The sequence below is a fragment of the Schizosaccharomyces japonicus genome (genome assembly GCF_000149845.2).
Source record: "Schizosaccharomyces japonicus yFS275 unplaced genomic scaffold supercont5.3, whole genome shotgun sequence".
Classification (NCBI taxonomy): domain Eukaryota; kingdom Fungi; phylum Ascomycota; class Schizosaccharomycetes; order Schizosaccharomycetales; family Schizosaccharomycetaceae; genus Schizosaccharomyces; species Schizosaccharomyces japonicus.
The window spans coordinates 2274669-2296750 of NW_011627862.1; the positions used below are offsets into that span (position 1 = coordinate 2274669).

The following is a 22082-nucleotide window of genomic DNA, read 5'->3' on the forward strand; positions in this document are numbered from 1 at the left end:
AATAAGTCGGAACGAGGAATACTTGCTAATAATTTAGGGCGAGGGATGCAACGTGTAATGCCCGTATTAAACTACCAAGCAAAACGTTAACTCATTCATTATTAATAACTACATGTAGTAAAAGTCATCAGGAGAAGGAAAAAACTAATTCACCTGTGTTTCATTAAGTGTGTTAACGCCGACCCATTCCCATACCCGAGTCCATTCGCCTTCAACCTCGGCTTCTCGTGTTCTTATTGTAGCCATAGAACCTAGCTTGTTGACTACTAAAGACCATAAACGATTTTCTAAGTGTTTAGACACACGCTTTTTTGACATAGGGCCTCCAGCATGAAACACGATGTCACGCAGTTCCATTAACGGAATGGCAGACTGTTGAACTTTTGAAGCTTGATAGCGCGCCTTATGTTGCTTCAACGCTTGCAAACAGAATGTTGCAATTCTTTCCGATTCTCGACGCAAGAAAAGAGTTTGCTGCACTTTATGCACAATAAGTAACGCAAGACTTGCAATAGTCAAAGCTGCCAAAATATATGTCTTATACGTCAACGCAGACAAGAATAGTTGCCGACGCACTCTAGTAAACCAAGGTATGGCGACCCAACTGCTGCTTTCAATAAGTTTTCCGTTCATTGATATCTCATCTGTCTGAAGTAATAAAGGTAGCGAAGCAGCAAAAAGGTCATTGAACTCGGAAACGGGTAAGCTAGGAACTTTACGTGAAAGCAGTAAGTCATAAAGGAAGGCAACGGAAAAGGCTGTTTTACAAGAAGGAGGTTTCGCAGTAACAACGGAAGGGACAACGATGTCAGCAGGAAGAACGGCTGTTTTGTTCTTCGCAATTGTTTCCGCGGATATTTTTTTGGTAAGTAAACGAGCGTTAAGTTTGCGTAATGTGTTAAGACACTCTTCGTAGAATACTTTTATATTCTGTTCGCGCACAGAATCATTCAAACATTGTTTTGAGGGCCAAATATGCAGCCGAGAATACCAAGGTTCGGAAAGAATGTATCCTGGTTTACACTCAACTTCAAGTCGAGAAAAGCATAAGGCATTCGGCGGACAAGGAATGCACATAGGCCCAATACCAAGAGATCGAAGAATGGTTGGAGCCTCTGAAGGAACGTTACAGAAGCCAGTTCGGTATACCTCTTCATGCCAGAGACCAAGAACAAAAACAAGAACGAGCAGTAAGGAAAGTGTCACAGTATTATAGGCAGTGATGCGCCAAAATTTCCGAAACAAGTAAACTATACCTTTTAAACCTGCCACCGCAAAATGGTATATTGTTACAGATCTGGTTCTTAAAGACAGTTCCGCTCTTTTCAAAAACCCTTTGGGCGAGTCTGACTTACGAACGTTTTTTTCCTTTTGAGTATTATCACGAGTAGCTGATTCTCTGATAAACGTTTTGAATAGCTCATCGTCATCATCATCGCCGGATTCTTCTTCGGTGATAGCTTCCTTTTCCTCTCCGTCCTCACGTCTAAATTGAACAGGATAGGATGCTTCCGAGGCGTTTCTCTTGACATTCGTGGAACCGGAAAGCAAAGGGGAAGAAGTCGGAGATTGCACTTTACCTTGAAAGGCAGGAGACGTGCGAATCATGGAAGTATCCATGTAACGACCACCAAATGGAAACGACTTCCGGTTACGCGTTACTGATCTCCTTGGTGTCTCGTGCTCTATTGGGCCCATGGACATTCTGTGTACCGGTTTCTTAATCGATACTGGTTCAGTGTCATTTGCGATAGTTCTTCTACGTGAATATGTGAATTGATGATCTGGCGGGGAAGAAGACCGTTGCTTTTGAAATATATTCGAGTCTCTGTCGTAGTTTTTCCTTACGTTAGCGACAGGAGATGATGCATTATCCGACAAATCTTCCTTGTTCATTGAGTTTGTCAAAGGACTGCTGGTAGAGTTGCTCGGTGAACTCGAATAGTAACGTAAATCAGTATCTGAATTTGATTCCTTACCATCCAAGCTTTCACTACCCTCATCACTGTCTTGATTGTACAATTGTGAGCGCAATTGCTGCACCAAATTAACAAAGTCGACCTTCTTGGCATTGTGTGGCAGAGAAATTCCATAAGATGAAAGAATTCGTTTTAGATCGATAACTCTTAACGTCGCCAAATTAAAATCAAGATCTTTCCAATCCATTTTTATCGATTATTTCATTATTATGCATCCGAATGTTGTTGGTAGAGGGCAGGTGCCGTTTTGTTGGTGTGGGTGCTGCGGTGTTGAAAGAATTGCCACCACAATACAACCTTACTGACCCGCCAAATCTGACTTCTCCTCTACCAACCACAACTGGCAATAAAAAATTCCATGGTTATTTTAGTAGTTGCTAGAGATAATTTATTAAAACATGCAAAAGTATATGGAACAGAAAGTGAAGCAGCCCTTCCGGAAAAGTCGTAAGGGCAATGATCATGGCTCCTGTGCTCAATTGAAAACGCCTTTAAGCAAGAACATGTGCACGAACAACAACAACGGTAACAATGTTCATTATAAGGATCGATTTGATGTGCGAGACAGCACTCAAAAAAAAAAATCCGGCCGTTCTTCAAGAAAATCGAGTCCCAATGGTCGTAACGAGTCTTCACCCAAGGGATCTAATCGTGTGAAGCCTGCAACGCTTCCAGAAAATGCGAAAAGTGTGAAGAAAGACAGCTCTGTCAACAATAAGCGTAGGAACTCCTACAACTCTTCAGACAATGGTTCGTCCTCTTCTTCCTCGGCTTCGGAGTCATCAGGATTGTACGCTGGTCCTACATTCCTTCATTCTCCCGCCGCTTCCAAGCTCCCTATTCCCGATTTTTTGAACGACGCTGGTGCTGTTTCTCAAGTCGGAGCTGTTCCCGCTTTTACAACTGTCACGACTCCTGAAAAACCCATGTGGAATTTATTCCCTACTCAAGCTTGTGGTTATCGTTCCATGCCGCCTACGCCGACAGAGTGTGGTTCGCAAGAAATATACTTCGGTGCGACGCAACAGTCTGCGTATGACGGCTTTTTTGAGGTAAAGTCCCAACCTTGCAACCCCCCTAGCCCTTTGGCCAATATGCACACTCCTATCCATTCTGAAGCTGTGAAAGGCAAACACAGCCATTCCACTACTACCTTGGAATTGCTCTTCCACCGTGACCGAGAGCAGCGTCTTTTTCGCTTGTTGCGTCAGGGAAGCGCTTAGATCGCTCGTTTATTTGTTTCTTTTTCTTGTGTTTTATTTTAAACCCTTCGGTGATATTGATTTCTTGACTGACTCCTGTGTCTGCACCGTATGTGTGCACTTATATGCTTGTACACCGTTACTCTTCGCTTGAAGGAAGTACACCCATATATCGTATTCTTCTGGTTTGCTTTGTTCGTTTTTGTTTTCGGTTCGGGGTTCAGTTGAATGGTCCCCGACATTGGTTTCTGGCTCCTTGAGATGTCCTCCTAATTTCCGCCTCTCCCCTCACCCTATGCGATAATGATTGGAATTGCTTGGCACTAAATCATATGTTTGTTGTTCCGATTTGTAATAGGTAACGGGTATGCTCTGCGTATTTCCTTGATATGATCATGGAAGTTGTTTCTCATAGGGGCACTTCTCTGTTCGGTGGCTCTGGCCTTGTTCCCTATGGTCACAGTTGTCTTTTCTCGTTTGTTTTCAGCTGCTTATTATTCTGTGCCCTCTAATTGCATTCATACGTACTCCTTATTGCCGATGCTTACGATCTGAATTGAACAATTGATTGGCTTTGTTTTTCTTTATTCGTCAAGAGAGTCTTTCGTTTTTATTTTCAAGAAAGTGCTCTGGCAGCTGTTTTGTTGAGGTTTCTCGTTCAACTTGTTCGTTGCTTTATTTTATGACCCGGTTTTTTTGGGTCTTTCTATTCTTCTCTCAACGGAGTGAGTCAAAAAGTCATGATCATCTTATGGTTTTGGTTCTTTGTTTTTCTCTGTTATTCTCCTCAGTCGGCGAGCTCTTGATTGTGCTTGCACTACTTTAACCGCCCTTAACTAAAAAGAGGAGAGCTCTATGCTTATATTATGCCATAGAGTAATTTCGGGTTGAGAGTGCGGGTTTCATTATTACCGTTTCTCCTACCTTACGCCTTTGGATTATGCAGTTCAACTTTAGCTTTTGCTGGCAAAAACTGGGCTGCTAAATATGATGCGTCTACGAAGTCTTCTGCTATGAAGGCTTTGCGTCGTTTCATTCCACCGAAATTATTAACCTTGCTTTTGTACCTACTTAATGTAGTCTGCGATGACAGGGTTATTTCTTCGTCATTGAAGCCAGCTGTTGACAAACCTCTAGATACTTCTGTGAAATGCTATATATGCGTGAAGTAAATAAGGCGTACGCATATGCACTAATACTGGTAATCTAATATGTTTGGCGACAGTTGACGCATTGATCTAATGTCTGACATTGGTCAATTGGCTTTCACGGGATACACTTGAGCTATACTCTTCTATGTTTGTGCTAGGGATGTGGTGTTCCTCACCGTACTGGCATCTTCGTTGAAGTATGTAGTAAATGATAGGTGCGTCTCTTATGCTTTATGGCCGTGTGGGAAATGGTAGGGATGTGTGATTAAAGGGTGTTTAAGGGTGGCTCGTAGTCCGACTTAAACTTAGAGAATGGGTCTTTAATAGTATTTATAGTGGGGTTGGTCTTCAAGTTTGCTACGTAGGGTCTTATTGCAGTTAGAACTAACCATGCCTTGTAATGAACAAGCTGCTTTTTATTATGGCTCTAAGACCAAACATAAAAGCGTAGTAGACCGCACGGGTTAACAGTTTTATAACGTATGTAATTTCTCTGTTAATTGTTTAACCTATTTGGTTGTTGGGATTCTCTTTTCTACGTACGGGTCGGACAATACTATTCTCTGGGGTTATTTTGTATTATAATACACCATATGCACACTGATACCCTATAAGAAAATGGCAAGTAGTAAGGTGGAATCTGTAAATTTTAACGGAGTTCAGTATCAATGGACTCAAACCCTACGCGAGGTTGATATTACGATAGATGTTCCAAACAACACTCGAGGAAAATGGCTTAAAGTTTGTATAAAGCCAAACTACATTGAAGCTGTTCTTCAACATCCTGAACCAAAAACTCTGTTAAGTGGAAGTTTATACAAAAATATAATTGTTGACGAAAGTACTTGGACGGTCGAGGAACAATGCAAACTTGTTATTCATCTTGAAAAATCAAATAAGATGGAATGGTGGTCATCTGTTATAAAAGGACATCCAGAAATTGATATATCTACAATTGAGCCCGACAATAGTAACTTGACGGACCTCGATCCAGATATGCGTGCTACCGTGGAGAAATTGATGACTGAACAAAGACAGAAACAGCAGCGTGAGCATTCAGCAAACCAGCAGAAGAAAAAGGTTTTGCAGGACTTTATAGAACAACATCCAGAATTGGATTTCTCAAAAGTAAAGAATTTGTAACGATTAAATATAATAGAACTACTACTTATAGCAGAAAGTGATCGCAACTCAACAGTAGGAACACACAGGATATGACCGGCAAGAACTCTGTTCGTACAAGTCTCGAACAACGAGAGAGACGTGGTTAAGAGTCATCCCTAACGAAGATGTGCCGTCGACTCCTATCCGCTAGCGGTAATTACTATCCTATATTTTTCCATAGTGAAGATGATTGATGCATAAAAACTCTTCGAACCACTCATGCGTGTGAAAGACATGACTACATAAACAAGGAACACATAAACTTCAAGAGCAGAGGAAATTAGTACGAAAGTTATGCAGGACGAAACGGGTTATTAGAGTTTCTCCAGTTCGCCTGACTAAACTGCTGAGAGGTTCTGCGAAGAGCAAACGGGTTGCTGGACTTTCTCGTCGTCGGTGGGGTTTGGATCAGGTTCGGAGTCGACCGTCTATTATAGGCATTGTTGTTAACGTTCGTTTGGAATGACATTGGTGAATAGCCAGGCGTGTTGTTTTGTGCAACCATCATCGGTTGCGGAGATGTGATCATCGGTGCCGGCGCTCCGGTGTACATGTTAGTTTGTATGTTGACCGGAGGTGGAGCTCCTGTAAGCATTGGCTGCTGAGGATACATTGGCATCACAGGTTGAACGAGAGGTTGTTGTTGTTGGATAGATGAAGGTGGAGGAGGAAAAGATGGGGAAACGGGTAAAGAAGGTGGTTGCTGCAAAGCGGGCTCTTGTTGACCGATGGTAGGAAAGAAAGGATTGGTCACATTCATTGATGGTTGCGGTTGCTGCATTTGCGGTTGCTGCATTTGTTGTTGCTGAATAGCGTAAGGATTAGCCATGTAACCTGGAGTACCAACAGGAGCAATAACTTTTTGAGGCATATATTCTGTGGACGCCGTCAGTTCTGACATTGGCGTCAATGGTTCAGCAAGCGCAGACTGAACATGCTGGTAGGATGAGTTCAAAAATGGGTTTAGGCGATCATCCTCCTCTTTTTTAGTATCCTTCAGCGAAGCACCGTTGTAAGCAGGGGCTGCTGCTTGAGGTTCGGGGACGGGAGGCTTCTTCCTGAAAGGTTTCTCTGGTGCCTCTGCACGAGGAGCGATGTTGGGAGGACGTTGTTTCGACTTGGACCGTTTCATGTCCATGTATTGTTGTCTGTTACTTTCAAAGTTGGGATCTTGCAGGTATTCCTCAAGCGAAGACGTCAGTCCCGTAGGAGCATGTTTGATATTGGGTACTTGAAGCCGAGTGACAAATTCCAACGACCGTGCAAAGCTAAGGAAGTGAATTACTGTCTCGGTTTGTGTGACAAAACATTTGTAAATTTTTAAAGCATGCTCAGCATCCACATAGCTCATTTCAAAGTAATGTTCAAGGACGTTAATCACACCGAGATTAACAGCCTTAAACAAACTTAACAAATCTGCAACTAATAAACGAAACGAGGTGATGGTAATATCGTTGTCGACTTCCTCTACCATGTACTCGCATTTTAAAAGTCGTCTCAATTGAGCCTGAATGCCTTCAACGTTTCGAAGCAAGCCTCGTTCAACAGTCAGTCCTTTCAGCTTAGCCTTTGGGCCATCACCTTGCCGAGCATAATCGCAGGACAATCTTGAGTACTGTTTTACACGCTCTTGGAGGTATTGACTGTAGTTATGGATATTTTCACCTTGAGTTGTCAGAGCAGTGGCTTTCAGAACTTCAAGTGAATGGTCACGACGAGTCAGACACTCGATCACAGCATTTGGAGCTCCATCACGAATGAGAATATGAAAGACAATCAGAGCCTTGAAGACAATCTACAGAGTTAGGACTTTCGTTTCGTTCATACAGGTCATTCTTAATGAAAAACATACAGTCCACGAATTATTCTTTAACCGTTCACATAGACAGTTAACAACACTTTCCAAAACAGGACCTCCTTGTTGAGTTGCTTTCAGTAGGTTTTCTACGTGTTTGCTTTTAGGAGCCGCAAGCTTTATCTTCGTTGCCTCTTAGGGAATTGTGAGCGAACTGAGTAAGCTAGGTATGTACATACTTTTAACCGACTTCTCATAAGTAGAAAACATAGTTCCTACCACAGTTTATGAGATAAAATGAGAGTTTTTGGACAAAAAGGGCCTGCAGACTTTTCACTTGGTGCTTTGCCCTCAGCAGGACCGAGGGATCCCAGGGTAGGTAAGTCTGGGAACCGCGGTTGTGCCGCGGAGTTTAGAGAAACACAGAACAAGTTTTACTTATTTCGTTTTTTATAATCTTTAGGAAGCTCTAGCTTATTTCCAAGGGAATGCATGCCTAATTTTCGTTTTCTGGCGGTTTCTTGTATTTTCATCAAAACCGATTTTTCAGTTGGATAGTAAGAAGAATTAGCACCTTCATAGACAACGGCAAGTCCTCTAGAGACAAGCTGAGGGCCAATGTCCCGTTTGAAAAAAAGCCACCGAATAGGATAGTACGTTACACCGCATACAGCACGGTTGTATTGATCACGATGCAATGGATACACTCGAACAGAACGATGCTCTAACTTTCTCGCGAGAAATTGTTTAGCTTCCAGTGAAAAAGGTTGACCCAGTTTTCCAAAATAACCTGACTCTGGAGCGTCAATTCCAGAAAGTCGAATGCTGAGGGTTTCATTTTTTAAAGCATTTCGATTAGATGGGACTTTTCTAAGCCAATGCCAACCTAGTAAACGGCCTCCAGGCGTGTGATAGAATCGGAAATTGTCTCCATCTCCAACAGAGGTTACATAACCATACAGGCTATTAAGTTTCGTAAGAGACTTCTGTTGCCCACGAAAAAATCTAGAGGATAAATCTTCAATGTCTTTTATTCTTCGAAACTTGCGATGGATGACTATTCCTGTTGAAATTGTCAATATGATATAGCTGAGATTCCGCAAGGATATGGAGTACTCGTTTCTTTGATTTTGCATCCTCGACAAAACATCGGTTTAAGTGATATCACGTCGAACTATCTTCAAATGAAGGATAGAATGTTTAATTCATATATTGTTGTAGTGAAATAAATGAAATAATCCTCCTTATACTTTAATTCATTGATTTTTATTAATGAAGGTAAGTATCTGATACGAAGAAAATCTATACTACCAAGTGATAAAAAGTTTATATGAAGATGGACCAGTAAGTAATGTGAGAACATTGATTTTTACAGTACTAACATACAATCAAATGCGACTATCATAAACCAAATGGGAGGTTTGTTATATTCAATGAAAATGGGAAAATGAATAGTAAATTAGTTTAGCGTAATTACGTCGGCTTGCGATCTGTGTTCAAATAAGTTTGAAAATAGTTTCGTATAGTATAGACGGTGTCCAACGTCACTTATGTTTGTTAAAATACTCGAGTAAGTGTATCGCACCGAACTCAGAAACTTTATGTACGAGACTGAAATTGTTTTAAGTAATTGTTTATACAACAATGACTGGTATAAGCAGCACATTCAGACTATGTGTTGCTCATGACACAGTTAATCTCTCATTAACCGATATATGATACTCGAAATGGCATGTGTTATACAAAATCCAGTCAGAGACGTTACAGAACATGTGTGTCAGAGAATCTCCCTCGCGTGTCTAGGATGCAGGAACGGCTGAAACCTTTTTTTTTTTCTTTTTGCATTATGCACAATTACTTCTTGTGCATATTTCACTTGTTGGTAAAACACAGCAGCTACCTCATTTATTACAATTCATCTCTTGTATTGATGTTTTACAGAGTCATCTCCAAATACATTTAAGACATGGCGGCATTTACTGGTCTTTGGTTTTGGACTTCTCTCGTAAGGTAGAACCTTTTGAACGAAGAGGAAGAAAGGCCACGGGATGTTTGTTAAAATGAGGCCATGCAGGGACACAAATCTAGAAGAGAATTAGATTCATGTTCTTGAAAAAACAAACTCAGAACTTACAAATAGCAGGATAATCGAAAGTAAACCGAAACAAATAAATACGTAGTTAGAATCTTGGGCAATTAGTCCACAGACAAAAGAAATTGCCTATATTCGGTGTTTATTAGTACATTCATAATAAAGCAGAAATTACGAAAAACATACACTGATTATTGGAATTCCATTGTTAAGTATGTTTCTACAGGCAATTTGGCCTTGAAAATCGATGATTCCCTTAAACCGATCAATTGTTATCATATTAAAGTCTTGGTATATTTTCCCGTGGAAGTTGCAGTTGACAAAGTGCATCGTATTAAGTGAGAGAGGTATTTTTCATTAACAATCTATATTTGTATAATAAACAAATGAAACTTGTCATTATTAGATATGTATTCACGTTGTATGAGTTACATATCGACTTAATAGGGCCTGTGAATTGATTTGGGTTTTGTCTTTTTGTTTCGGTAACATGTTGATGAGCTCCATTGCAGATTGGGAGCAAGGAGAGAAGGATAGATGGATACGCTGTTTAATGAAGAATAAATATGTGTATATAGTCCATTCATCTGGTAATGGTACAGAAATTTTCGAGTTGTTTCATTTTCATTTATATTCATATATGACGAACGGTTTATATTCAGTGATTTCAGTGGTATGCGGGTACATACATTTATTTTTTGACCTACTATAAAATACATTTTATTCCTTGCTTATGAGTTAGTTTGAAAAGGTATGTGAATGATTCAGTCGTTGTCATCGGTTAAGAAACAACTTCGTGTAGATATACATAATTTTTTAGAGCTAATAAATGTTTGGTAGTTGAAGGATTTCATGGTCTATAATGTTTTGTATGGAGTTGCATAATGAATTGCAAATTAAGAACGCGTTTGCCAAAATTAGTAGTATTTCGTTTAAAAAAACAAACTATTTACTAGACAGTTTTTTTTTGTAATCGTGTGTATCAAAAAAAGCTGCTGAAGTATTTGCTTATATTGAGCAGTTCTAAATAACACAAGATGTAAAGAAGTGTTATTTGTGCTAATTATGTGACCCAACCATATAACCCAAGACTTTTCTGACATATCCCTTTTCATATCTTTAAGTACTAACTTAGTAAATACTTGCACAGACTAAGTTCCAACCCTAAGACACGCTACCCGACTTGTTAACATACACTAGCCATTCATCATTACTAACTGTAGTTAAGACTTAGGCTTTTTTTCGGCCAAGGTAGACTACTACTTAGCCTTAGTAACGAATACATTAGATTCAAAAGTGTAAACAAACATATATTAAGTCTACATCCTCTAAACTTTTAACGGGATTTTTTGTTTAGTAAGGTTATTTTGCAAAGTGCTACAGTTGATAACTGGTTCAATGATGAGATCAACATGTATTCATCCTTTGAGTAAAGGGAACATTATACTGAAGTATCAAAAAAGTCCTTGTGTTTAGGCGCTTGACTTGGAACATTCGTATGAATCTAGTATTAATAATTAATTAAATCTGCTTTTAGAAAACAAGTGAGTTAACAAAAGGGTTTCTCAGCTAAAGAATTTCTGGACTTAAATGAGATTGACATCAACAGCACACAATTCTACCATTACTTTGCTAAATAATAAAACTTATCAATAACATGATTAAATACAACATTCATTAGTAATGTCTATTGTTTCCGGTAACTATTACCATTAATTCACAGGTTCAACTCAAATATCATATCCACATATCCCCTTTCATATAGCTATTGAACATAAACAAATCAAAAGTACCAGTAGCAAGATAGTATTTTTAGACAATTGATGCGCTTGAAGGTTAGGAATTTGATAGGATAACTATTTCTCCTATACAATAGATCCCATGTATACTAAGATTGATACTTTCATAGAATCGTTATTAGTTACAAAGCTTCCACTGTTAACAGGTCGAGGTTATATGTTAGTCAAAAATATTGACATTTATTTTCCTTAACATGATGTCCATAAACAGAAATGTTTTTTTTAAAAAACCTAGCCAACTACGAGTCATGAATTTCCAGGAGAATGCAAGAAATAAGCCTAACAAAACTTACATAAAAAGCACAGTTTGTATATCCGATCCAAAACCTTCGCCGGCTCCTTAAGAAAAAACCTCGTTCGACAAGCAAATGTTAGATAAATGATCCTATTAACTGAGTAACATTGGCAGATATTTTCATGATAATGCTTTTCCCTGCTTCAGAGCCAGCTTTTGCTTTTTTGTAAGTGGAGCCGCATTCTGTATATGGACTACATTGCGTCTCCGTTTCGCGACATCAGTCTCTGCCTGCCATATAGGGATGGCAATACTATCTGAGGTCTTTAATGTGATGTTGTCAATCGCGTACCACCCTTTGGCAATATATTTTTTTAACACAACATCCATGATAGCCAAAACGTTCTCGAGAACATGCTCAGTTGGTTGGGAAGCCAATCCACAAGCAACAATATGGCTTGTTCCTTCTGACAATTTGAAGTGGGTAGAATGAAAACACTTTGCAATTTGATGACGGATTGTATCTTTCTTCAAAGATATAGGAAGGAACTTTAACTTTTTCTGCTCTAAGACTTTTCCTAGCAATACAGTAGCGTCCTTAATGACTCTTTGATCAGCAAAAAAATATTTGTGCTCATTTCGAAGTTCACACTTTTCCTTTATCGTCTTATAACGTCGCTTAATACGCGGAATACTAAGAACTGTAGTAACGATTTCGTCCAACTTCTCTTTCTCCACTTGGTCCTGTATTTTCTGTTGGTTTTCCTTCACAATAAGGCAAACATTATCTAAAGGGACGATTCGATGTGGCAAAAAGCTTAACGGAATCTGTTAATAAAAAAACCCCAAAAAAGAGAACTGTAATTTCACTTACATTTTGCTGGGAACCTTAAGCTTTGCATTTGAAACGGGTTGAAACGTGTTGATTTGAATCCATAGTTTAGATTTACTGGCATCAACGTTTGAGCGTTTGCAATTCTCTGACAATGCTTTCAAAGCACTTTCAACTTGATGAAAGTCAACTTTATCGAGAGACTTTGAATTCTTTTTCTTTTTCGAAATAGGGACAGACATTTCAGAGCTTCAAGATGTCTTCCTTCAATTGAAAAGTATTGTTAATGTTTCGTTCTCAAAACCGATATAACCCTAAGACCCAAAAAAAGGAAGAAAAATCAATAATGAAAAAAAGAGAGATTGTCGGCCGATACAAACGCAAAGCTGCAGATGCAAATTGTTTTGACTGTGGCACGAACAGTATTTACGGGTAGGTTGGTTGTAACCAGTAATTGTGTGGCCGAATATGTACCCAAACTTACCACCAAAAAATCCCACCATTCGTGCGGGATGCGAGCAATGAGGGTTGTCGAAGATGGGTTGACGAAATTGATATGGAAGGAAGCTGGAAAATTTGTGAACGCTTAACACCAGTGTATGCAAACCTCTTAAAGAAGAAGCTGCCAATTTATCGTACACACACACGTTACGCTCTTAAGCGACTTCATTGAAGCTCTTTCAAGCCCTCAAACTTCATTTTCTCAAACATTTGAAAATGCATTAACTCGTGACGATGAAATGCAAGCTAGAAATTAACACGCACCTGAAGCAAGAGAACCGGAACGCCTAAGTAGCAAAACGTTCTGTACATGTTCTCAACGGTAAAGCTTGCAACATTAAGGAACAAAAGACAAACCCTTTTTGATACTCTTCTTCAAGTTCTGCAGGCAAGTTTCAAGCAGGCCCGTTTCGTAGTCATTAATAAGGCCGACGGGATGGATGTCCTCGGCTCCTTCTTTGCCCAAAGTAACCCGAGACGAAAAGAAATCGACACCCTGGTCCGTATAGAGAGGCGACTCAACATAGGCACATTCAGTAACGCCAACTTCACCAGAAAGTCCACGGAGAACGGCATTTGTCATCCGAGCTCCGGCATACGCCATGGACAAAGTAGCACTTCCGGCTCCAGCCTTGGCCTTAACAACTTCATCTCCACCAAATTGAATACGGTGTACGATCTCGTCACGTTCTTTTTCGCTCAGTTGGACGCCACTTTGTGAAAGCAAAGGCACAATAGTTGCGCCAGAATGTCCTCCGACAATGGGCACACGAATGGTTTCTGGCGAGGCTCCCTTGACCTGAGAAAGGAACTTGCTCGCTCGCACGCTGTCCAACGTAGTCACGCCGATAAGTTTCCGGGAGTCACGTACGCCGCCGGCAGCAAGCGCATTTTTCAGAACGGGCACCATCGAGTTGACAGGATTTGTGATCACAAGGTATATGGCATTAGGTGCCACCACAGCACAAGCCCTTCCAAGCTTGTGGATGATAGACGCGTTGATTGCAAACAAGTCGTCTCTAGTCATATTAGGTTTCCGAGGAACACCTGCTGATATGATCACCACGTTTGCGTCCTGGACCGAGCGCTCCAAACCGCCATTCTCAGTAGCGTATCCTTGTACATCGCTGGAGGTATCGATATGACTTAAATCGGCGGCGACGCCAGCGGCACCGTGAATGTCAAATAACGATAGTTTAGAGATGTAAGGATTCAGCTTCAGCAACAAAGACAATGGCTGTCCAATGCCACCGGCGGCACCCAGGACAGAAACTTTTAAAGGACGTGTGGTCGTAGTGCTATACAGTTTGCGAGTCAATGGACGACTGCAATTATACGAAAAAGGAAAAACCGTTCTTGTCGTTCTCAACATAATGACGATGATATAGACGTCAACACTCAGAAACACGACAGTACAATCAATAACAGCGAATTAGACAGAAACAAAGATCAACAACGTTTCGCTCTCAAACTTTGAAAACCTAAACCAACCAAGGACCCGAGTCGATATTAGTCAACGTTAAGAAATATGACCAGCGAGATGTTATAGAGAGAAAAAAGAACACTCCTGCGGAGCAATGTGTACACGGACTTAAAGACGCAGATTTTCCAAATAACCGTTAAATAAAACTAACGGTGTCTCTCGCTAAACCGCTGTTTTATAGTAAATGACGGCAACCCTGTGAATGGTCAAATTTTAGTTAAAATTAGTAATTGGTCGTATTCCAAATGCAAATTACTGCAATTTGAGCTACAAAATTAAGTGTAAACGACCAAGAATTATTGGCAATGGATGTTGGGAATTGTCAAGTTCGTGCTTGACCGGCCGCTTTAATACGCAGCTAAGGTATGACGTCGGCTTGCAAAAAGCATTATACAAAAACTTAATCTAAACAAACACAAAAGATGTTACGAATCGAAACGTTCGATTCTATTCTTATTGAGTGCATTATAATCATATACAATTGTTTCTTGCGCAGACGACGACCTAGAACACAGCAAGGCAGTGTAAACGGGCGCCGTGGGCACCACGTGTGCGCATAGGAGTAGTCTGTTACAGAAAATGACGCTACGTACAGCCATTAACATCACACGGCGACAAAGTCTAGGCGAGGGTACTAGCTAGGAAACATGGGAGGAAAATTGGTACAAGTAATTATTTACGGTCCAGAGCGCCTTACGCCCGGAATGGTAAACAAGAACTAACCCAAACATCGCACTCTACCCACTTTGCAGGTCGAGTTGTTCCGACCAGACAAAAGGGGGAGGGGACGGGGGTGGGGACTAAACCAAAGCGAAGAGATGTGCAGAAGGGAAGATACCGATCGGTACGGAAGTAGGGTGCGCAGAAACAAAAACAACAGGGTGCCTGTCCGTCGATACTTAGGAAACGTTCCATCCGGACCACCAATACACTCATCCACCCACCAATCCAACAGACCCACTCAACCTGCCCCTTGAGACAGGAAATGCGTTTCCCTACACCAGTAATGGGGATGACTAGAGGGGGGTTGGATAGGATAGATGAGGTTCTGCAAAACGGTAGATAGACGGCTTCAGTATGGCCCGGTTAGATAAAACACATTGCAATCACCTTTTGTGTGGCTTGCTTTTTCAGTTTCGTTTCCACCCAAATTGGTTTCATCGACCTTTCAGGTTCGGCTTTTTCCAGTTCCTCAAGGTCCCTCTCCATCCCTTCACTCATTGAGGCGACTCCTGATCGGAGAAGAAACAAAGAATGTGTCATCAACAGTTAGAATGCATGCGTGAGTAGATTTGTAAAAACATCGGCAAAATTGTTTGTGGCAACGTTGCATCTAAATATAAAGATTCAACAAAACACACTTCATGAAGTTGGTCATATAAACGGGCATTGTCACCATTCATACCGCTTCGTTCGTAGCTATGCTTACTCATGGCGGATAACTTCGGTGACAAACTCTCCCTTTTCGTTAACGGTGTGCTTCAGCATCTCAGGCATAGCACACTCCTTGTAGTCACCATCATCTGTGGGAATGTTGATGTTAAGACTCGTGGTACAGCTCGTAACAAACTCGGTGTCCAGCGATTGCTTGCTAACGAAGATGGATCCACCGTCACATTTGTCAATGACCACCATGGGGACCTTTTCCATAATTTGACATCCAAAATTGGCGCAGTTCGCAATATCCAAAGAAGCAACGAGAGTGTCGACAACAACGCTTGTGCGCTTGCAACGCGACATTGAGACGGCATTCAATTTGCCCTTAATGATAATGGTGCAGTTGTTGCAGTTGAAAATTTGAACAGTATGATTGAGCTCAACGTTTTCAAGGATAATGTTGTGGTTGTCCGTCTGGTTCTCAACGAACCACTTGGTGTTCTCCAACTCGAGACGAGGAGGTTTGCTGGGTGCAGGAGCGGGTGACTTCTTCACAGCATGAGAGCCGGGACTAGCGGGCTTAGGGGCGACAGGAGGAGGTTGCTTGCGAAGCTCAGGATTCTTATGGGTCATTTGGGACTTGTCAACCTTCCGAAGACCGGCCGTGATACCCTCGCCCTGGTTAATTTCAGCAAAAACAGCACCAAGATTAGGCTTGCTGGAAGCAGGCTTGGGTGTGGTATCATCATCCTTCTCCCAGTAGTTACCCGTAGGTGCAGGAGGAGGTGGAGGAGGGGGGACGGATGCAGAAGAAGCGGCAGAAGACGGAGCAGTACTATCTTCCAATTTCAAATCCTTAAGCTTAGTAGCCAAGTCCGCAGCAGAAGCATCCGTGCTCCATTGCAGTCCAGTCTTGAAGTGTTCCTTCACGTACACTTGCAACTCGCTCAAAAGCTTCAGGTATGAGCGGACCCACTCAACTTGCGTCTGATCCTTGTTCTTGACTTCCGTAAGAACACGGTTGGCATAGTACTGGGCAGAGTCCTTCATCTCACCCATAAAGCCAAGAGGAGCAGGTTCAACGGTGACCCAACCCAAAATGCTAATACCGTCCATTACCATTGACAGCTGGTTGAACTGAGGCGAGTTGCGATTCTCATCACGAATTTTGGTAACCCCGAGCAGCTCTTGCTGAACAGGCTTCAGCATTTCAGTGTACTCAGGAGAAGTGACGACAGGTTTCTTGCACAAAGAAGACAACTGCAGGATGTCACGAAGCTTTTGGAAGGCGCTGTCCACATGTTCAGACTAACGCGTGTTAGAGAAACACTCAGTCAATACAAATACAGCTGTACAGGCTGCAGTTTCTACGAAGAAGGATCCGTAAAATCCATATTCATCAGACATACCTGTTTTTCGATAAGTCCTCCAATTTTCTTGCTTAATTGCAAATAGGGAGTGAGATGAGTCTTGCAATACGCATCGTAATCAGAAACAGACTTGGGAAGTTGAGGTAAGTCGGCCTTTGGCTCAGTCTGTGCCTTTTCGGGAACTGGAGCAGCAACAGAAGCCTGCTTTGGGGTCGTGTCGGTCTCTGAAGGCTCTTCTTGTTGGCTGAGTGAAGAATCACGACCAATCTCGACAAGATCCTCCAAACGCGAGGTAGCAGCCTCGAGCCTGCATCGGAACTTATTAGCAACAGTCTAAATCCCCCAGACAAACATACCGCTTAAGAATTGTCGTAAAATTGTAACCGGTTTCACGAATATTGCTGAGATCAGCCATGGTCTGGGAGGTGAATGTGGCTCTAGAGAGTATATGGTAGAAGATAACCTGTTAGAGGCTTCCGGAAGCTCTCCACACCACCGGGTAACAAACGGGGGTAACAATGCCTGACAGAAGCGGTTCAATAGCGTTTAAGCTTCGCTTAAATTTCGCGCGAGAAGTTAATTTGTTCGGCAGTTAATCCAATGAGTCGGCGAAGCGCGAGTTTCTGATGTCATAACCTGGAGACACAGGAATTAAGCTTCCGATCGTCTGGCGCCATTCAAAATAGCAACGTAAACAAACAACCAGCCTGCCGATTGTAAACAAACGCAAACAAATTATGCAAAACAAAAGGCAAAAACTTGTTTCTTGTTGAGTAGTTTATCCGAAACTGCTCTGTATTTGCCGCAATAACAGCGGAAATTTGCATGTTTACGGGAGTGAACGGCACGAGATCGTCGTTCAGGAGCTCGATTAATTCATCTTAACGAACCTTTTGTGCAATTAGGCTGAACCTCGGAACTGAATCAACCACTCATACGCCAGCCGCGCAAAAGTTGGCATGGCGACGAGTGGCTGTGGAACATCCCTGCGCCGTTTAAAGGTGACCTTACGTCAGGTATGACGTAGAGTCCAGAATATAAGTAGCGCGAGCTTCCCCAGATGAGAGCATCAGAGAGTTACCAAGGAAACCTTTGTTCAGGAAAGTCTTTTTGTATTTATCTGGACCTAGTGACGCTCTTGTTACTGCGCAACAATACCATTTTACTAATTGGTAACTGAAAATTTCTCTGGTATTTTCAGATATAGCATTTTCCCATTACGAAGTACTCAAAATCCGTGTTTCGGTCATAGAATTTTTTGTCCCGTGTTTCATTTTTACGACAATCACTAGAACACAATGCGTTTCTTCGCCACTATCTTCCTCTTCATGAGCACTGTGTCTGCTCTCTCCATCCGTGATCTCTCTTGGGTTTTCGGCAAGAAGGAGAAGAGAATGACCAACTCTCTTGTTACTAGTGTTAAGACTGTCAAGAGCACTGCCTACTACAACATTTCTGAGGGTACTTTCTGTCACACCAATGGTGCCAATTTGTGTGTCTCCCCCGATGTCATTGCCATCTGTACCAACCACAGTACTGTGTTGCTGAACTGTCCTACCATTCTTGGTTACCCCTACGGTGTTGGTTCTGCCTGTGTTGAGACCTCTAACACTTACGGTTTGACCCGTGGTCTTTGTGTTACCGGTTCCTCCAACTTCACCACGAAGGCTAACGCCTCTAACTTTGAGAATGCCACTACTCTTGTCACTCGCGGTTCTCCCTTGAAGCAAGTTTCTTTGGAGTTCACCAACGTCATTCCCTCCAAGTCTGTTTACATCAGCCGCAGCTCTCTGACTGAATGGAGCTGCAACCAAACTCTTTGCAACAGCGAATACCCCTTCCTTGTCAACACTTGCTTCAACGGTACTCAATACCCCGTTAACTGCAACTCTGCTCTTCGTACTTCTTTCGGCGGTGCTGAATGCCGTAATGTTGGTTACAGAGGACAAGGTGTTTGTGTTTACACCAACAGCAGCCGCTCTGCTACTCGTTTGAATGAGACTGCCGTTAAGGATATGGCCTCTCGTGCTTTGTGGTAAGTAGTTTAGACACCACCCTTTGCTTCATTTTGGTTACTAGCTTGTTTCTTTACCTCTTTACCGTCTGACCGAATGCATGACATCGGGACGGTGTTACGCTCTTTCTGTGTCTTTTCTGTTCACCATGCATTTTCTTCCCTCTGCGCGACGTGCGTTATGGATTGTGCTCTGAGCTATCTGCATTTTCTTACGTTATAGCGTGCATTCTTAGTAACGGCGTTCGTTACGGCGGTTATGGTCGACCACTGACGGCACCAACTTCCACGCAAGAGCATCGTTCTTTACTATTTTATCAATGCAATTTGATTACATGACTCGTACTATTCTTTAAGTTGTGGACAGGGAACGGAGGATAGTCTCGACGGAGCAAGTGTTTGTTTTTAATGTGGGGATGCTTCATCGTATATTATGTGCGGTGTTGTATAGCTGAGAGATTGTTTCTTGAATTCCACTGGATATCCTTTCCAGAACTGTCTGCTTTTCAAGCTGAAGAGTGTCGAATCGTCGTTGTCGGATGTGTCCCTTAAGCAGTTCATGAATGCGTGCCAACGCCTCAGGGATGAGTGAATGAAGCAGCTGTTCCTTCACAATGCGGCATTCATGCAGTTGCATCCAGGACTTGACCGTCTCCATACGTTCACATCGGGCTGCATGGAGAAGTTGCTTTTTCTCTTGTACCTGCAGACTGGTCCGAATGTCGTTGAAGATGAGTATGAGAATCGTTGAGAACAGCTCCTCACACAGGCGGATGCATTTGGGCGATAAGAGAGTACTGATTGGGCTTTTCACACGAACAACTAGTTTTATAGAGGAGCAGGGTGAATCTTCAATAACGTTTTCTTCCGTAGTCGTGATAAGTAGAGAGACGAGTTTGTGTGCCGCGTTTTCGTTCATGATTCTATCAATAGAGTTGTTAATAGCTGTCTGTAACGACATTGCCAGTTGAAATTGTAAGTCGGAAGATGAGACATTGTGAGGGAGCAAAGTGTCTCGACAAACTGCACAGACATCACCATAGAACACTTCGTCAGAGAACAGGGCAATAGACTCAAACAGGAGGATGTTGTTTGAAATGCTAGATTGGGTATCTAAAGTGTTCAGCAAAACCATAGAGAGTGTGTCCGAATATTGCTGCAGGGGAAGAGCGAATCCGTATAGAAGGCAAAACGAAAGCGGGCAGAGATCTGCTGATGGGTACTGCAGGTTGACACGACAACTTCCTATGGTCGTCCTGTCCTGTACATGAATGCTGTCAATTTTGTGTACAAGATCGTCGAAATTTAAAGTAGGATGGTGAGAGATTTGTGGGATTGAAGAAGTAAATGTAGACGGATGTGTTGACGTTCCGTTCTCATTAGAATTGTTATGACCTGTTTGTCTTAAATCGTCAAAGAATATAGGATACTGACATTTGGGGAAGTCGGGCAAATCTTGTTGAACTGATATCCTTTTCATAAACCGTACACACTGAATTACATTCCGCAACGTTTCGTTGTAAGGCTTCAGAAAAGGCGGCAAGTCAATTTCGTCGTCGTGTTCATTGTGTAGTATTCTTCGGACCTGTTTAACAAAAAACTGAAAACAAAACTGAAAGCACTGTAAGCCAACATAATAATTATCGCTGTTTTCAGTGGCAGACGCGTAATCATACACAAATTCTAAGAAGGAAGTGCTTGAAGAGGAGAAATCTGCTGTTAAAGAATACGAGAGAAATTGAATAAAAGGTTTATGCTGCTGTAAAAAAATAGACAGACAGAGAGTGTAGAACTCGCCGTCAGCTCCCAGATTTAATGAAAGGACGTCTCGTTTGTACTGAAAAATTGCTTCAAGGATGAAAGCTTGGAAGGCGGAAGCAATCGTGGAACTTTGAACTCGTTGAGTACTTAACGCAGCCTGTGATTTCTTAACAAGTGAACCACAGTCTATACATTCATGACATATGCCCATAAATGAGGAAACAGTAAATCCACTTGTACAAAAAGGGTGTGAATAAAACGATTCACGATTTGGGTCCCATCGGAAAAAATCACTCTCATATCCTTGAATGAGTAAAAGCAATGCCTAGAAATGTTGAGTGTAAGTTATAAAAGCTTGAGACAGAGACCTTACCTTTTTAACAAAAAATAGTAGTAAACGAATGTATTTGTTACCGGGCTGTAGTTCATAAAGTTTTTGCGCCAGAGCGTCAAATAGTTCCGCCTCTGGCGAGGAGGATGTAAATAGAATGCTTGAGGGAACACTCGTAACGGTGTCTCCAGTATTAATGAACGATTCTTCTTCGTGAAGAAATTTGTCCTCTTCTGGACGAAGAAAGTGACCAGCCGGGCCGCAAGGGGTTTCATGAAGATGAACCGGTATGAGTTTACTGTGTTGACCCTTTTGCTGCTTCGCGCGAGAAATGCCGATTGCTAGAGCATCTTTCTTTAAATAGGAAGAATCGGCAGAATCAACTGCAATAACTGTCCCAGATACGTGTGTTGTTATTTCAAAGCTTTTGTATAGGGGTGTCACCAAGTCCTTTGGGATTGTGGTTTTTAAATGTTCTGCCAAAACCGTTCCCGGAACGCAAGGTCGAATCTCAAACTTTCGTTTCATGACTCGTAAAAATGTATACGAAATCGTTAATGGTGTATAATCAAAGACCAGGTTGTGATGCTATAAACTTTCCGATGAATTGTATGTAATCAACAGTAAAGAAAATTTGCGCGATAAAGACGCAACAATTGTAGTAAAGGAGAACTTAGAGGTGACTGAAGTGTAACACTCGGGAGTTTTATCGGTTCATGAAGAATAAACGAGCAGCACCTTACTAATGAATATAGGAACGAGAATTGATATTCGAGGGAAAAAATGAACACGAAACGAGAAACTTAAGAAAGAGGAAAGCAAAGCACGTTCCTGTCAGGGTTTGGACCCTTTGCGGGTTAAGCAAATATCGCAACTCAGCCTATACGAGTTTTCTGTTTTGTTGTTACGCCGATCCGTTCATATCTTTCAATTAAGCTATTATCTTAGCGATACATAATAGATACGGCTACATAAAGGTAGCTCAATATTTGGTAA

General features: G+C 41.7%; 11 protein-coding genes across 11 annotated transcripts; 3 read left to right on the forward strand and 8 right to left on the reverse strand.

Moving 5' to 3' along the window:
- Positions 1-5: 5 nt before the first annotated feature.
- SJAG_01745 (LEM domain-containing protein Heh1/Lem2) lies at positions 6-2239 on the reverse strand. Its single transcript, XM_002172952.2, has one exon. The coding sequence runs from the start codon at positions 2164-2166 to the stop codon at positions 145-147; it is 2022 nt and encodes a 673-aa protein (XP_002172988.1). The 5' UTR covers positions 2167-2239; the 3' UTR covers positions 6-144.
- Positions 2240-2241: 2 nt separating this feature from the next.
- On the forward strand, positions 2242-4615 carry SJAG_01746 (hypothetical protein). Its single transcript, XM_002172953.2, has one exon. The coding sequence runs from the start codon at positions 2378-2380 to the stop codon at positions 3200-3202; it is 825 nt and encodes a 274-aa protein (XP_002172989.1). The 5' UTR covers positions 2242-2377; the 3' UTR covers positions 3203-4615.
- A 335-nt stretch (positions 4616-4950) lies between these two features.
- On the forward strand, positions 4951-5980 carry SJAG_01747 (nuclear distribution protein NUDC; the record flags this gene model as incomplete). The annotated part of the gene is made up of 1 exon (XM_002172954.2): positions 4951-5980. One exon carries the CDS (start codon positions 4951-4953, stop codon positions 5473-5475), a length of 525 nt encoding a protein of 174 aa, XP_002172990.1. The 3' UTR covers positions 5476-5980.
- Positions 5188-7694, reverse strand: SJAG_01748 (ENTH/VHS domain-containing protein). Its single transcript, XM_002172955.2, has 3 exons — positions 7531-7694; positions 7349-7485; positions 5188-7291 (listed from the first exon to the last, which is right to left on the reverse strand). The coding sequence occupies exons 1-3, from the start codon at positions 7559-7561 to the stop codon at positions 5789-5791; spliced, it is 1671 nt and encodes a 556-aa protein (XP_002172991.1). The 5' UTR covers positions 7562-7694; the 3' UTR covers positions 5188-5788.
- On the reverse strand, positions 7630-8580 carry SJAG_01749 (nuclease). The gene has a single exon (XM_002172956.2). It carries the CDS (start codon positions 8425-8427, stop codon positions 7726-7728), a length of 702 nt encoding a protein of 233 aa, XP_002172992.1. The 5' UTR covers positions 8428-8580; the 3' UTR covers positions 7630-7725.
- Positions 8581-8605: 25 nt separating this feature from the next.
- On the reverse strand, positions 8606-9759 carry SJAG_01750 (hypothetical protein). Its single transcript, XM_002172957.2, has 3 exons — positions 9570-9759; positions 9426-9512; positions 8606-9375 (listed from the first exon to the last, which is right to left on the reverse strand). Exons 1-3 carry the CDS (start codon positions 9711-9713, stop codon positions 9268-9270), a joined length of 339 nt encoding a protein of 112 aa, XP_002172993.2. The 5' UTR covers positions 9714-9759; the 3' UTR covers positions 8606-9267.
- A 1838-nt stretch (positions 9760-11597) lies between these two features.
- SJAG_01752 (U3 snoRNP-associated protein Cic1/Utp30 family protein) lies at positions 11598-12491 on the reverse strand (the record flags this gene model as incomplete). The annotated part of the gene is made up of 2 exons (XM_002172958.1): positions 11598-12234; positions 12292-12491. The coding sequence occupies 2 exons, from the start codon at positions 12489-12491 to the stop codon at positions 11598-11600; spliced, it is 837 nt and encodes a 278-aa protein (XP_002172994.1).
- Positions 12492-13087: 596 nt separating this feature from the next.
- On the reverse strand, positions 13088-14122 carry SJAG_01753 (malate dehydrogenase; the record flags this gene model as incomplete). Its single annotated transcript, XM_002172959.1, has 1 exon — positions 13088-14122. One exon carries the CDS (start codon positions 14120-14122, stop codon positions 13088-13090), a length of 1035 nt encoding a protein of 344 aa, XP_002172995.1.
- Positions 14123-14712: 590 nt separating this feature from the next.
- Positions 14713-17483, reverse strand: SJAG_01754 (adenylyl cyclase-associated protein Cap1). Its single transcript, XM_002172960.2, has 3 exons — positions 17337-17483; positions 17020-17287; positions 14713-16918 (listed from the first exon to the last, which is right to left on the reverse strand). Exons 1-3 carry the CDS (start codon positions 17393-17395, stop codon positions 15659-15661), a joined length of 1587 nt encoding a protein of 528 aa, XP_002172996.1. The 5' UTR covers positions 17396-17483; the 3' UTR covers positions 14713-15658.
- A 564-nt stretch (positions 17484-18047) lies between these two features.
- Positions 18048-19967, forward strand: SJAG_01755 (hypothetical protein). Its single transcript, XM_002172961.2, has one exon. The coding sequence runs from the start codon at positions 18279-18281 to the stop codon at positions 19017-19019; it is 741 nt and encodes a 246-aa protein (XP_002172997.1). The 5' UTR covers positions 18048-18278; the 3' UTR covers positions 19020-19967.
- Positions 18200-22023, reverse strand: SJAG_01756 (gamma tubulin complex subunit Alp16). Its single transcript, XM_002172962.2, has 2 exons — positions 21129-22023; positions 18200-21080 (listed from the first exon to the last, which is right to left on the reverse strand). The coding sequence occupies exons 1-2, from the start codon at positions 21612-21614 to the stop codon at positions 19416-19418; spliced, it is 2151 nt and encodes a 716-aa protein (XP_002172998.1). The 5' UTR covers positions 21615-22023; the 3' UTR covers positions 18200-19415.
- Between the last annotated feature and the right edge of the window lie 59 nt (positions 22024-22082).

What these genes read in the sequence shown, in the direction of transcription:
- SJAG_01756 (XM_002172962.2), bottom strand. Translation starts at nt 21,614, where the DNA reads ATGAAACGAAAGTTTGAGATTCGACCTTGCGTTCCGGGAACGGTTTTG. An exon ending in TACTATTTTTTGTTAAAAAG is followed by an intron (nt 21,081 to 21,128) that starts GTAAGGTCTCTG and finishes CAACATTTCTAG; the next exon opens with GCATTGCTTTTACTCATTCA.
- SJAG_01754 (XM_002172960.2), bottom strand. Translation starts at nt 17,395, where the DNA reads ATGGCTGATCTCAGCAATATTCGTGAAACCGGTTACAATTTTACGACA. An exon ending in TTTACGACAATTCTTAAGCG is followed by an intron (nt 17,288 to 17,336) that starts GTATGTTTGTCT and finishes GTTCCGATGCAG; the next exon opens with GCTCGAGGCTGCTACCTCGC. An exon ending in GAGGACTTATCGAAAAACAG is followed by an intron (nt 16,919 to 17,019) that starts GTATGTCTGATG and finishes AACACGCGTTAG; the next exon opens with TCTGAACATGTGGACAGCGC.
- SJAG_01749 (XM_002172956.2), bottom strand. Translation starts at nt 8,427, where the DNA reads ATGCAAAATCAAAGAAACGAGTACTCCATATCCTTGCGGAATCTCAGC.
- SJAG_01745 (XM_002172952.2), bottom strand. Translation starts at nt 2,166, where the DNA reads ATGGATTGGAAAGATCTTGATTTTAATTTGGCGACGTTAAGAGTTATC.
- SJAG_01750 (XM_002172957.2), bottom strand. Translation starts at nt 9,713, where the DNA reads ATGCACTTTGTCAACTGCAACTTCCACGGGAAAATATACCAAGACTTT. An exon ending in ATGGAATTCCAATAATCAGT is followed by an intron (nt 9,513 to 9,569) that starts GTATGTTTTTCG and finishes CACCGAATATAG; the next exon opens with GCAATTTCTTTTGTCTGTGG. An exon ending in TTTCGATTATCCTGCTATTT is followed by an intron (nt 9,376 to 9,425) that starts GTAAGTTCTGAG and finishes ATTCTCTTCTAG; the next exon opens with ATTTGTGTCCCTGCATGGCC.
- SJAG_01755 (XM_002172961.2), top strand. Translation starts at nt 18,279, where the DNA reads ATGCGTTTCTTCGCCACTATCTTCCTCTTCATGAGCACTGTGTCTGCT.
- SJAG_01748 (XM_002172955.2), bottom strand. Translation starts at nt 7,561, where the DNA reads ATGTTTTCTACTTATGAGAAGTCGGTTAAAA. An exon ending in TTATGAGAAGTCGGTTAAAA is followed by an intron (nt 7,486 to 7,530) that starts GTATGTACATAC and finishes CAATTCCCTAAG; the next exon opens with AGGCAACGAAGATAAAGCTT. An exon ending in TAAAGAATAATTCGTGGACT is followed by an intron (nt 7,292 to 7,348) that starts GTATGTTTTTCA and finishes CTAACTCTGTAG; the next exon opens with ATTGTCTTCAAGGCTCTGAT.
- SJAG_01746 (XM_002172953.2), top strand. Translation starts at nt 2,378, where the DNA reads ATGCAAAAGTATATGGAACAGAAAGTGAAGCAGCCCTTCCGGAAAAGT.